Source organism: Megalops cyprinoides, chromosome 3 (genome assembly GCF_013368585.1).
Source record: "Megalops cyprinoides isolate fMegCyp1 chromosome 3, fMegCyp1.pri, whole genome shotgun sequence".
Classification (NCBI taxonomy): domain Eukaryota; kingdom Metazoa; phylum Chordata; class Actinopteri; order Elopiformes; family Megalopidae; genus Megalops; species Megalops cyprinoides.
Window position 1 is genome coordinate 18,305,790 of NC_050585.1, and position 14,563 is coordinate 18,320,352.

Sequence of the window (14,563 nt, forward strand, 5' to 3'; positions counted from 1 at the left end):
CAAAATGTCAGCTGGTCTGCAAATGTGCCAAGTGCCAAAGAAAATAAAATGCTCAATGTGGGCTCTGTTACAGGAAGCACTACAGTCCATAAGTCTGCATTTGAGCAGATCTCCCATGACCCAGAATTCCAGGAGAGGAGACAAATTGACATGCACCTAATGGTGTCAGGTTTTGGAACACTTGCAGGTCTAACTTCACAGGGGGCTGAGGCCCAGGATAATGTGCCACATCCTGGTGTTTGGGGTGTCCCTTTAAGCGAATGCACTGACTGTGCCGAATATGAAACCAAAGAATCCAATAGCGTGGGTGGTGAGTCTAAGAAGGGAACCACGGTTTGCCATAGCAACCATTGCACTGCTGTAGATGAGCAGGATGGTCGTGGTGCCACCTTCTGCGATTGGGGATGGGGAGAGCGGTGGCGGAAGAGTGGCGTCTTTTGTGTCGAAGATGACTACAATGCCTCCGCTGATATGTTTAACAGCTGTCAAAACAGCACCAGTGCAGAAGAGGAGGAGGACGACAGAGCGGTAGTAGTGCCTCGACAACTGGAACATTCGAAGGGTCGTCCACTTGCAGATCTGAACCTCGGGGACCATCTCAAGATCAAAGAAAATGAACGAAAGCACGACTGTGGCACTTGTACACCAGCAAGAGAACTTCCCGGTTTTCTTGACTTTGTCCCCTTCTCACAGTCAACACCCATGTCGAACAGCCTTGCCCCTTTGCATCTTCTACGACACAGAGGTGACAGCCAGACAGGCAGCAGTTTTGTGCAGAGGGACAATGCCTCTGCGCGGCTCCATTTTAAACGGCATCACAGTGACTACAAAATGCAGTCTGAGTGTAGCAAAGCCTGTGAGAGTGAACATGAGACCGAAGATGCAATTCCATCCTCGTTAAAGAGGACAGCACACTTGCCAGGGCTAAACCAACGGCACAAAAGTCCCATCAGAGGCACAAAGCTACACAAAGATATTGGCAGATACCGCTGCAAAAGAATCCTGCTCGCTAGCCGCGAGAGAAACTCCAGAAGGAATAGTCTGAGCCGGAAAACTGATCACATGTGTGGCAGCAGCAAGGTTACTGAGGTTGGGCACAGCTTATACCACCTGATGCCTGCAGTCTGGAGCCCAAAGGTGGGAGATTGTGGTGAATGTGCAAGTTTGGAGATTGAAGGACCAGTCATCTCAGAGGTGAAAAAACCCAATAAAGGCACTCTTTGTGGGAATAACAGCTTATCTGAACACAGTACCTCTGCCCTCAGTGCCAAAAGTGACAGTATAGCCTATGACTGTTCTGCTGACCTTTTTGCAGATTTGTCTGGAAAGTAGTTTTCAAACCTGCCGACAAGACCTTGAACAAGATGGTGTGGTCATATATGGAGAGGTCTTTTAAGACAAGCGCCAAATATGTGATAAAATGCAGTGAGATTAAGTAAGGTTGAGGTTGCACAGTTTTGTCCAATGATCATAAAATGACACAATGGCATTTTGAAGAATACTCAGTTGTTGGCATGTGTACATGTTTTGAATTGTTCCAAATAAAGGGAAGGAATGCAATGCTTCACTGCTGCACTGCTTGGAAGAACAGTATAGTGTTTGTGTCTGTGTTTGGAGCTTAGCCTGGAGTAATCTTGAGCCAAGACTGTTTCTGATGACAGATTCCCAAGGCCTCTTCTCAGGATACAAGCAGGGGATAGCCAACAGTAAAACCCAACAACTTGTTACAGTAACAGGCTCATATTCCTGATGTGTGAAGTCATGTCAGAAATGCCAAGAACAGTGTATGACTTTTTATATCAAACATCTCCATCAAAATGGAGGGTATTTGTTCATCTCCTTGGTTTGTTAATGTTAAAACAAAAATTCAAGGCTTACGGTACAAGATAAAATGTCAGGGTTTTTTTGTTAAAGGTTTTTGCAGGGTTCCTACGCAGTATGGAAAAGTTTGGAATTTGATTTTAGTAAATTCCTTGTCTGGATAAGTATGGAAAAAATATTTGGGTTACCAGACTACTGCCCCTGTTCTGTTTTCTAAAATATAAAATTCAGAATTTCTAAAAGAAAATTGATCATACAAGCAGAGTGTTTTTCAGGGCGCTTGGAGCGGGCAGCCAGCCCAGCCAAAATGTTTACCACTGTGTGAGAGAGCGCGGGTCAGAGTGAGCTTGATGTCGTTGAAAGCAAGGCAAGAAGTATGGCGTGTGCCTGAACGTACAGTACTACGCAGAGCTGCCTCTACGCCTGTACGTCACAGCCTGCAAAACAGCTCTGCCCCAAGTGCCTTATAACTCTACCAAATCCGGACATCTGCCACCAAATTAGTTTGAAAGAAAATGCGGCAATATCTTTGAATTGTATATATACAGTATGAGCTACAGTACCTAGCTACAGTCTTCTGGTGATGATTTGGCAACATAATAGCATACATAGTCAGAATGTAACATACATGTTAACAATTGGATTTATTTACATAATAAACGTCCTAGCTATTTGTACTCAGATGTCAAATATGGTCTGAAAAATCTACCGAGAAGTCTGGAAATTTGAGTCTGGAAAAGTATGGAATTTTGAAATGGAAAATGTGTAGGAACCCTGATTTGCCGACTTGATCATGTTTTGGAGGATAAATACCGCTAAAAAAAAGAAACTATTAAAACACTGTAAAAACAATATATTAATTATTAATAATATAATGTATTAATTTGTTTGGCAGTTATTTTTCATTTATTTTTGACAACTGAAGTTACATACAGAACATTGATATTCATTTACTAATCAAATATTTTCCATATGAACTTGCTAGCAGCCCTTTAAAATAGCTTCAGGACAAGCCCAACACACTTCCCTCAGGACAGTAGTGCTATGGATATGGTAACATTCCACTTAAGCGGGGTATTGACATTCATAATTGTTATAATTATGACATTAAACAGTCATAATTATGACCTGCTGTATGATAACCAAGTACACTGCACAGTATAACATCAGGTGTACAGTGCAGAACTGGAATTTGAAACCACTGCATTTTACTGAAGAAATAAAAAGAATAAACTGGAAAAAATGTTCTACCACTGACCAGCTGAAAAACAGTACATTCACTCCTCCACAGACAAGTACATTCCACAGATTTTTTTTTTTTGTTTGCTTTATCTCACTGAGTAAAAAAAAAATAGAACACATGGTTTTCACATTTTTAGGTTTTCAAAACAAACATCCTGTGGTAATGATACTTTAGGAATAATCCTAAACACAAAGCTTAATTCAATAATGACACTCAATAGGTCTCAGTTACTAAATTGCCTCAACATGGTCCTACAAAAATAACATCATAGCAGTCTTTGATGCAACTTAAGCAGCATGACACATACGGCAATGTGAAATTTACGTATTTAGATTCACCGTGAGTACGTAACACTGAAAAAGACAGAGTATGGGAAGTTCAACTAAAGCATATGAAGTTATATAAAAGAAAGTACTCAGACATTAAGTGGTGTGTCCTTATCTAACCAGCAGTGGAAGTGAATGAAAACACAGACCTTTTACCTGTTTGTCTGACCCATCTAAACTAAATCGAAAACAAATGGCAAACTCATTAATATCTATTAGTGATTCTTATTTTCACCACACAGCCTTTACATAACTACCTATTTTCCCACCATTAATAGTGTTTAGTGTGCAAGTCAGTCAACTGGGGTTAAATATTTCCGGGTAACTGAAAATGTAGACCTGTCACTGGTGACGCACAATTGGTACCCCTATGTTAAAGGGGAAATTCCCACCAAAAAAAGCGAGTCTCAAAGTGAAGGAGCACAGACTGAGAATTATCACAATCAGTTAAGACATGTAATAATTTACTGAGCGTTGGGCTTGGCACCCCAAAGGTTGCCAAGTCAGTTCTCAGGTGGGACAGGTGCTAAACCTGAATAGTTTCATTAAATATTCAGCTGTATAAACAAGTTACCTGAAAAATGTGCTCTGTAAGTCAGTCTGGATAAGGGCATCTGCTAAGAAAATGCATAAAAAAAACCCATCTCTCAGAAGACCTCATGATGTTTAAGTCAAGGCCACAAAAACTGTCCTAATAATAGTTCTAAAGTCAGGTGAGATTGCTATTCAGATACCAGTATACTTAAAGTGTTCCAGTAGGTGAAAATATTGAGTGTCCTGTTCAACACTGAAAATTCTCACCCCCCTACATATTAATATAAAAAGTAAGAGTAAGCAATCTGTGCTTTCAAATTGCATGGTCATGAAGGGTTGAGGAAAGCATTAAAACATGCATTGTTAAATACAAAACCAAAATGAATACTTTAAAAGTGTTTGTAAACAAGAAAATATGGATTTTACTATTGAGATCTGACTGCTTCTAACACAATAACTTATCAGGCATCTGTTGATGTGTACAAAAGACAGCGTCTTTAGTTTTTGTGACCAGTCATGTGTGTATATCTGTAACTAAAATAATTTTGAGAAGGTTGAACTCCCACAGTCCCACAGTTAAGCGGACATAACAGCTTTGTTAACAAGGCGAGAATACTGCATTGTACAAGGCATCTTGGTCAAGGGGCAGCTAGAACATCAATCAATACAGAAGTTAAAGAGAAAGGTGGAAAAGGCTTCACATGGAATTTTTTTCATTATCACTGATTAAAGCCCAGAAACATCACAGACCTTTAAAAGTACATTTTCACTTCAAAGTTACATAACTTTAATGTGCACAATCTGTAATGCACAAATAAATCAAAATTGGTTGGATGCAGCTTTTTGAAAAGCTTGATATTCAGGGATAAAAAGGAATTAAACATGGATGGTTTGCCTGCTGAACAGTGAATGGTATAAAAAAAACATCTCTATCTCACGCTTATTCCTTCAAATTTATGACATATCACGATATATATGGCATGAGCTAAAAACTCTTGTTTGTCTAATTTTCTGCCCCATTTACTTGTGAGATGTCTTGCTCCCATTAACAAAATAAATGCAGCGGTTGCTATCATAATAAAGTTGCTGGTAAATTATTTTACAATTGGCTTGCCTAAAATTTACTTTTTTCCCTCTTTCTGTCAGACAGAATCCACAGAAAAGCAGAGTGGGGTGCTTATCCTCTTTGAGAGTGTGGTGTGATTTTGCATATATTCTCCAGTGAAATTCCTGAAATACATTGGTGCACACCTTGGAAGTCAGTATTTTCACTGTCGTCAAGGGGTTTTTCCAGCTGAGTTAATGGCTGCGTTGTCGCCAAAGCCTGGCATCTCACTTTGTCGAAGGGAGATTCAGTCTCCATGTCGGCAGTCGAGGGGGGAATCTTAACGTCCTTTTCCCGAGAGGATTGAAAGTGTGCACTGGGTATGCCCCCACGGCTCCTGTTATGGTGAAAGAATCGGGACTCCAAACGGGGAAGCAGCTCAGGATCACCTTAAACCCTCGAGCAGAGAACAGTATCAGCAGTACTCTTCTGCCTGCGCCTCCTTACAGCGGGATGGCGATCACAGACATTCGCAGGTGGAGCAGACTAGCTGAAGCTGCAGCAGGTCGAGTAGCTAATGCTCTTTCCCTCACCAGGCATCTGAGAGGCATCGTTGTCGACCAGCGCATTCTGTTTGGCTTCGCGTATGAGCTCACAAGCCAGGTCCAAGAAGAGCCTCTCCACGTTGTCGGACTCTTTTGCCGATGTTTCCAGGTAGTGCATGTTGCGGGATTCGGCAAACTCTTCAGCGCGCTGACGCGAAACCTCCCTTCTCTCCACCAGGTCAATTTTATTTCCTTTAAAAGAACACACACACACACACATTACTGATTGGCTGATTAATGACTCACTCAGTTATGCATCACCAGTCCAACGACGATTCAAGATGACATTAGCAGTCAGTAAGGCCTTGGCAGCAACTGCCTCCATAGGGAAAAGACACGCTTCATCAAATGCCCTGAAACAGCACATTTCTGTTACCATAGATTACAATGAAACCTTGCCAAAAAATACATCCTTCCAGGTTTACAGACACACTGGAGATGAAATACTCTAATTATTCTGCCACCAACAGCTCACTGAACTGCATGAACCGTCTTGGGTGTCAGAGAGAGAGGAACGGACAAGCATTACAGCTGGCTGTGGATTGCCAGTGTTCAGGTTTCTCAGTGGTACAGTGGTACTTATACTGTCTAATGATCCACAATCTTGCACGCAAAGCAGAGCAATAATGCCCCCACTTGCTGTGGTGTTCTGACTGGGACACAAACACCATCTCTACTCCAGTGACTGAAGGGACCATTTCGGTTTTCTTTTTACTAGCATTTCACAGCAATGTGGAGCTCGAAAGCTAGTTGCAATAACAGCATTTCTGTAGATATAAAATTCCATACAATCAATGCAAGAAGGTGGCATGTGATGATAACAGAGGTACTTTTATTTGACTTGGAATCTGACAAAGGCATTGCACCTCACAGTGGGATGAGGTTGTCAACTCCCCTGTGGACATCATAACTGGGGAAAAAAGGGCAGAGAAGGGGTGGAGGAGGCATGCCATGAAAGGCTGATGCAGACAGGAAATTTTTTTTTATAGTCATGGATGAAATGGTTTGTCTAGGTTTGGGTAATTGCACAGGGATTGTCTGAAAATTCTTGTCCAACTTAAACCTGGTATAGTGGATGAGCAGCAGGCCTTGGGTTTTATTCCCAGGTGGGCTACTGATGTACTGTTCAGCAAGACACATCTAGCTATATAAATAAATGATGCATAAACTATGTAAGTCACTCTGCATACAGGGCATCAGCTAAGCTAGTCAAGTAGTGTATTTTATGTTAAACTTTCTGAGATTCATCAAGACAAAAAATTTACAGTGGTCTCACCTACTAAGACGGTCACGACTTTGCTGTTGGCATACTGTTCGATCTCCCTCAGCCACTCCGGAAGGCACCGGAATGAGTCCTCACAGGTGATGTCATAGGTGAGGATGAGCGCGTTGGCACTGCGATAGTAGCTCTGTGTTATGGACCGGAACCTCTCCTGTCCTGCCGTGTCCCAGATCTGCAGCTGTGGGGACATTAGTGGTAACATCTGTCAACAGGTGTCCTAGTATCAGGGCTGCACACATGCAAGTACATACCACTGCACTTTGCATGAGTATTGAGAATACTGACAGTCAGAAAATGCAAACATGTGGACCAGATGTCTCTACATAGTTCTCCATTTCTCCACTTAAAAGCAAGCCAATGGCAAACAGATTTTCATGCATGTGGTCATTTTGGAAGTGGGTGGTCCCTGAGGACAGATATACTGTATGTATGCCTGTATAAAACAGATGGGGAGGGGGAGTTTTCACCAAGGAAATTACAAATCAGCTACATCTTCTCCATCATTTAGCAGAAACAGGCAGGCAATACACTACATGTACATGCTTGTTTCATTAACTGAAAATGTGGTTATGGGGGTCTGACACTGTAATAATAAAACAAACCTTCACTTTTTGCCCTTTAATGTCCACAGTCTTGATCATGAAATCAACTCCTATGGTGGCTCCTTGTCCAGGTGGGAAAAGGCCCTGTAATATTGAGAATGATGAGGGGAATTAGGCTTGTTGAACTGCAACATGCACTGCACTCACTCCGCTACATACAGCTGAAGGACTATTCACACTACATCTCCCACAATGCAGTGGTGTCTCCCACTACAGACTCCTCCTTCTGGAGCAATTAGATTCGGTCATAAAAGATTATGAAGGGATTATAAAAAATGCTAGTTCCATGGTGGCTCATGAACACAAATTTGAATATGAAAGTAAAAAAAAAAAAAAATTTTAATAATTTTAATAATTTTAATTTTTAATAATAATAATACTTTGATAAAAGCGTATTTCCTTTCTCATGTTCTGACATTCTGAGCATCCCCAACATTCATTAAGTGAGGCAAGCACTGAACTTTACAAAGTCACTGGGGCAGCATTTCTCTTCCCAGATCTCATTCTTAGGTGCATAGTATAGAGGGGTCTCCATTCTGACTGGTAACCATGGAGTCTTAATTATCGGATACCAAGGACAACGTAATAAAAAAAGGTTTTTCACCTCCTGAAATACATAGCCACTCAAAGCATAGGGTAAGCTCACAGCTTAAGCCTCCGACCTTAGTTCACACCCCTGTTTATTGACTAAACGGTAAAAGGAAGCAACAATAGGCAGTTTATTTAAATTAAACAGTTTGAATTTCTCCATATTCAAAACTGTGTTTATAATGAAGGGAACACCCTGGGCAGACAGGACTCAAATGCCGTGTCAACTCCCATGTAATTCGGATTTGGCAGCATAATGCAGCCCTGCTTAAGACTGCTGCCAAACATTCTCTGAACATGTTTTAATGTCAGCACATTATTCTTATTCAAGCTGCATCGCTACAGCAGCATAAAAAACACAGTGCTTACTGTATATTACCAAATAAAAAATGGAGACTATGTAGTGGTACTTCAAAAAAATGTAAAGATTCAGTTACAGTTCCCAGAGGCCCGGGTTTACATGAAACTGCAACTTTAAAAAATACTTTAATAAAATATCCCACAGTAAAACCTTACACCTGCAATCTCTTTATTTCTCCCATGACCAAAGACTCCCTCCAATTGACACTGCTGTCAGTGGCATGCCCTCTGTGGACTACACCCACAAAGGTGTGCACCATCCTTCTTTTCAGGTGTCTTCAGAATGAACCAGTTGCATTTTCATTTATTTCCACATGAAAATACAGTTATACATCAATTTTGTTTGTGAAATCAGCTGAGTGCAGCCAAAAACATAGGAATCAACTGTAATTTAATGAAGGGCAACAATCACACTGCATGCCTTTAGTATGAATGGTGAGAGTTACAATAATTACAATATTTAATACAAACACTAAATACATTGATTAAATAAATAAATGCCAAAGGAAAACATTGCAATAACCTTGTTCATAAGATGTGCTTATCAGTTTATTAACAGTAACAGCAGCAGCAATAAAGAATGCACTTCTTTATTTGGCAAATTCCAGAGTAATTTTTCCATTGCTCAACTGATTCTGATTGATAAGATAATTTCACATACCTTACCATATACAGAAGGTGAATGAGACAGACATAAGGTTATAATAGATGTGGTAATAATAATCAACTAGATGTGGAACAATAGGAATATTTTGACAAATAAAAAAATACACTGACCTGAGTGAACCGCCTTACTAGGCAGGTCTTCCCCACGCCAGCATTTCCAATTAAAACTATTTTAAACAGGTAGTCATAATCTTCCATGCTCATCAGCACAGCTGCAAACAGAAAAAAAGAGAGATTTGCTTTAATCATTAATATTTTTCACCAATGAAAAACGCTTTCTGCCTCAAGAAGTGTTTGTGTGCCACCCCAAAATAATTTACTGTGGTTTTCAAAACAACACAAAATTATACAAATAAATTACAGCATTTGATTCCCTGAGAAGGCTAAGCGGAGGTCAATATTCAAACATCACATAAAGAGTAATTGAAATGTCATGAGAGAGGGCAAAAAAACAGCAGTACTTGGCCATGGGTAATGAAAAGCAAGCCAGAGCCAAAGGAACCTATGGCATATACTGGTGTACATAGCAACAGCTGCTTCAATGCAAGGCATGCAGATAGTATGGCTCCTTTAGCTGAAGACTTTATACCCAAAATAATTTGAGGAGAGGCATGTGGGTACAGTATGTTTGTGTGTGTGTGTTGGGAGTAAGCAAAGACATCACTTAAAGATTCTATGTGACATCGTACTTATTAGAAATGTTGATTAGATTACTACAAATAGTTATTAGCATTCAGGCAACAGTCAGTCTTGGTCAGGGCACCTGGAACTGAAGACTGAGCACTTCAGTTCTGTTGATGTGCCTTTGAGCAGAATACTCTGCCTCATTCGATCAGTTAACCTCAGCATATGACATGGATTATAAAGTCAGGGGTGTATCAGATCCCAAGTGGCTCAGTCAGCACTGATTCTGAGCACAGGCTGAGCCCCACGATCTAATACATTGCAAGTTCAAGTCTGGATTGTGCAATCAGCCCTGTTCCACTGGAGTAGGTTAGGATACATCAACCAGGGTGTCCTCGCCACACAGCTCATAAACACTGTTTTACTGCATTGTTGTTTCTAATCTTTTTAACCTGTCTTTATTATCACTGTGTGTAGTACATTTTCATAACTCTGGGCTGCAAAATGTCAGATGAAAGGCGCTATATACATAAAGTTTTTTGTAAATATTATACAACTGAAATTATTAGTATTGTTATTATTATTATTTTTATTATTATTGTTGTTGTTATTATTGTTATTATTATTATTATTACCAACAAGCCACTCATTGCTCAGTGAAAGATGCTCCAACCCTCCTACCCTCCAGTTGCCATTTGCTCTCCTTTTGTCCCTCCTCTGAGGCTTGCAGTGATAAAATTAGCTGTTGGCTGCATGTGAATGTGTTGGAGGATTGCATGCATCATGCCTGCCTGCATGAGTATATAGGATAAGACAGTGAGGGGAAGATTAATGCACAATTGGTGATGTAGGGAGGACAGGGAGGACCCCCCCCCCCATGTAACAATGTAATATTGTAATATTGTAGTTTTACAATGTAATCTTACCATGTAGTGTTTCACTAGACCTTGTGTGGCTTATTTGTTATGATATGTCTGTCAGTTGTGAATCTGAAACACTAATGTGTATCTCATGATCAGCAGTCATCCACCCACTAAAATATGTAAGATTTTGTTCTGTGAAGTGGGGATGTTGCACACAGCATACATTTTCAATATATTAAAAAAAAAAACAATCCAAAAGGGGTTGAATGTGTCAACCTAATAAAAGATGCTAACATGTATGAATCATTAGTCGGATATGTGAGTTTCTGAGATCCAAGCAAAATACCAAATTACGAGACCTGCAAAAGTACCTATTGAGCGTCCTCAGCAAAGGCAAAAAAACTTGCTAGACATGGCCTCTAAGGCATAATAAAAAATCCTCCTTTGAGGCTAATGTAAGCAATCAGCCCAGTGTACACTGTATGAACACCAACCCAAACAGAAAACACGCTGTTTTTATATAAATAAAACCGCGTACTAAACCAGAAACACAATTGCAATGCTAAATTGTGAACTGTGAGACCTGATTAAGTTTTCGCCAAGATGCATTTACATTTACAGGATGGAAGAACAGTCCATGCTAACCTGCCAATGCAGAATTTCTGTTTATTATTACCGTGACAGGAATGATTTGACCTCAGATCTTGGAATAACATTGAGTTTCGGTGTCTATAACGTCGTCAATTTTATTGTCCACAGATCTTCGTCCAAAGGTAACAGAATATCTTCAGAATATTTTTTCCTCATATGCTCACATTGGCAGTGATTTCTCATCACAAAGAACAGTTAAAATAAACCCTGCTTCATATTGTTCACTGCTCCATCTGTAATAGCCTTCTCCACATCATAAACTGTACAGCACAGTCTTGAGAAGCATGTGATGGAAAATTGGAATATTGTGTATTGAGTTAGGGTCCTCAGTCATTGCACACCATCCCAACAATCACCACGTAACGGCACATTTCGCATGCTATCATGACCTTCATACATGTTCATAAAAAAACATATATTCACTAGCGAACTAACTAAACTGCAGTAAGTATGGCTAGTGAATTTTCCAACGGAGATGTAATTATAATAATAATAAAAAAACAGCAGAAGCCACATCAACATGTATATGTGTAAAAAAAAAAAATATGAATACGAGATAGTCAATTCATGCAAAAACCGTTCAAAAAAGCTATAAATCGGTTACATAAAACCTTGGGTAATCAATTGATTTCAACAAATTAGTTGCGCAATGTGTTATTATATATAGCATTACTATTCCTATTTTAATTGTTCGTTTTAATCTCCAGCTACCACCCTTCTTTTTACTTTTTTCAAACTGGAAAAACACGGTGATAAAACAAACTAAGGGCAACATTCCGTTATATTTGCACTTACCAAAAATGGGGATTTCCCCAAAAAAACACTACTTCAGATTCATTAATCCGCTGTGTAGAAGCGTTAATGATTCAACTTATCTTATCTGCAGCTCTCACAATCATCGCAGCGATAGTTCCAATATTGCACAATGATTGCAGTCATTGGAGTTTCCTTTGCTTTTTAACAATGACATCATTCATTTTCTATTGGAGGGCCACTGCCATACTGATGTAAAATAATTGTGGGGAATTATGGGACTCATAGTCCACTTAGAGTTTGGATAGACTTGTGGTCTGTCGGTAATAAACTACATTTCCCATAAGTAACATCAAGCCGCCCCCCCCCCCCCCCCCCCAAACAAGGACAGCAAGTTACTGAAGGTTTGTGTTTTGTTCAAACGACAACATAGTCGACTCTGATTTTTCCAAACACTGCGTAGACTGCGTTTCAGCCAATCAGCGTTTAATAAAGACACTAAATTTTGTGTTTTCTGAGTTACTCTAAGGAGGGTTCAGCGATTTAGCAGATCATGGATAGTGTGATGCTCTTCAAACGTTTTCTATATATTCATACCCACCTAACTAAACTGTAAGGAAAAAGAATTCTGACATGGTTGAGGTTTTCTGCATTGTACCTGAAAATGAATGTAATACATGTAAAATGTAATCTCAAAAACACAATGAAATACATAAATATCTATACAGGTATAGTTGGTGAAAGCCTGATGTGTACACAAGTGTGACATAAAATACATACATACATGCATATACAAACGTGAGAGAATGCACACATACGCACTCTGGATGCAGATGTGATTACACATATGTGTGATCATTGAGCATGATGTGGTAAGGGTTAATGTTATATGTCTGGAATTCACAATGTGCACCACTGCTTGCTTTCAGATGCTGCTGCTAAGCAGTACTTCTCTCAGTCTAGGCTTTTGTTCAATTCCCTCCATTGTCTCTGATGTCAGATTTGTTCCACGGCTCTTTTTGTTGCTTACCGCTTTCAAGCGTTCTGCTCCTCCTTAGTCTTCAGCCTGTCATTTCCTCATCATTCCTTCTTGTATCATCAATCTGGTGGCTTTACTTTGCTGCACTTTTCTTGCACTGTATCATCTTTGTTCTCTGCACCTGAAAAGTGGGATAAAATGCCTGCTGACATCAGGAACGTGCCATCTTTTATTTTCATTCATTGTCAGCTGAAAGAGTGCCTCTTCAAAAATCACCTTTGTATTTTTTCCCATTCTTTCCATTTCCCATTCTTTTAAACACTTGTTGTTGACAGTTGTTGACATGGATTTAGCTAGCTTATTTATCAGGAGATTTGCCTTCTGGTAACTTTGCCTTAAGGTGGTCTGCTTTGCGACTCCCCAATTTACTCATAAACTGGTGAGGGGCTTTGTGTGTGTGTTGACTTGAAAACCTGCAATTACCTCTGTGGCTAATGGAAAGGAGTGATGGCACAGCTGATGGAATGTTTAAGAACAAGAAAAGTACCACATTTATACTTTGCACCCTCTTACTGGCAAGCCATCTAGAAACAAATTATTAGTAACTGCTTAGTTCTGTGATCACTTAGTCAAACTCCTCATCAGCTAGAACAAAATCAAAGAATGGTGAACACCATTTTTATATATCTCACCATGTATAGTTTTTTAAGCTAATGGTTCTGAAGATACTGAAATGACATGAAGACCGAGAACAAACAAGCAGAGTTGTCCAAAACAGGACAGAGTTCTCTGAGGCAGTAAGAGCATCAAAAATATGATCAGTTGGAAACCATCTGCGTTACAGTTCAAGCTGTATTGAAAGGAGGACACTACAATTGGCTGAGATTTCTCATTCTCATGGTCTCTAGACTTATACTGAGTCAGAGGCTCTGCATGGAAATGTCAGTCACTCCCCACAGGCTAAACCTCTGTAATCATTTCATGAAAGTAGCCCATATATTTTTAGTCCAGCAGGTATAACATTTTGTCTTCATAAAAGTGCACGTAATACAATGTGCCTACATAGAGCTATAATACAGCAATTATATTGTAGAAAGAACATTTTAGAACATTCTAGAAAGGACATTTTAAGGCACATGAGAATACCAGAATAGCAACTAACATTTAAATGAAGCATGTCTCATACATTACTGTTAATATTAATGTGGAAAAAGTAACCACCATCAAACATCACCATCATACGTCATCATACGTATGAAGGAAATACGTTTATTCTGCATGGATTCACATTTCATTGTACATAATATGAAATAGCTTGAAGGGCAAGATTCATTGTAGATTTTTTATCTACTCCCCATGCAAAATACCACACATCCACCATGTTTCATAGCATTTACATTGTGTTCGACTAATATGTTGTTCTATAGATAAGACAGACATATAATTCCAGGCCTGCATACATATTGCAACCACCTGAGCCTCTGTGCCCTCCCAGGTTTTGTTGGGCTGGCAAATGACTTACACGTTTCAATGAGCTACATTCTTTTCTAATCTGTAACTTTGCCAGATTGTAGGAAGAAAAAACATACAAAGGGTAAATGAAGCTGACAACTAAATTTAC

General features: G+C 39.6%; 2 protein-coding genes across 2 annotated transcripts in view; one reads left to right on the forward strand and one right to left on the reverse strand.

The window, feature by feature from the left end:
* Positions 1-5,127, forward strand: part of cmah (cytidine monophospho-N-acetylneuraminic acid hydroxylase) — a 25,227-nt gene extending 20,100 nt beyond the window's left edge. The window contains exons 16-17 of the mRNA XM_036523376.1: positions 74-1,137; positions 5,071-5,127. Coding sequence (XP_036379269.1) covers positions 74-1,137; positions 5,071-5,127 — 1,121 coding nt within the window. The remainder of the gene's footprint in view (positions 1-73; positions 1,138-5,070) is intronic.
* Positions 3,162-12,109, reverse strand: LOC118775278 (ras-related protein Rab-30-like). Its single transcript, XM_036525109.1, has 5 exons — positions 12,006-12,109; positions 9,184-9,284; positions 7,459-7,542; positions 6,851-7,034; positions 3,162-5,766 (listed from the first exon to the last, which is right to left on the reverse strand). The coding sequence occupies exons 2-5, from the start codon at positions 9,274-9,276 to the stop codon at positions 5,516-5,518; spliced, it is 612 nt and encodes a 203-aa protein (XP_036381002.1). The 5' UTR covers positions 9,277-9,284; positions 12,006-12,109; the 3' UTR covers positions 3,162-5,515.
* Between the last annotated feature and the right edge of the window lie 2,454 nt (positions 12,110-14,563).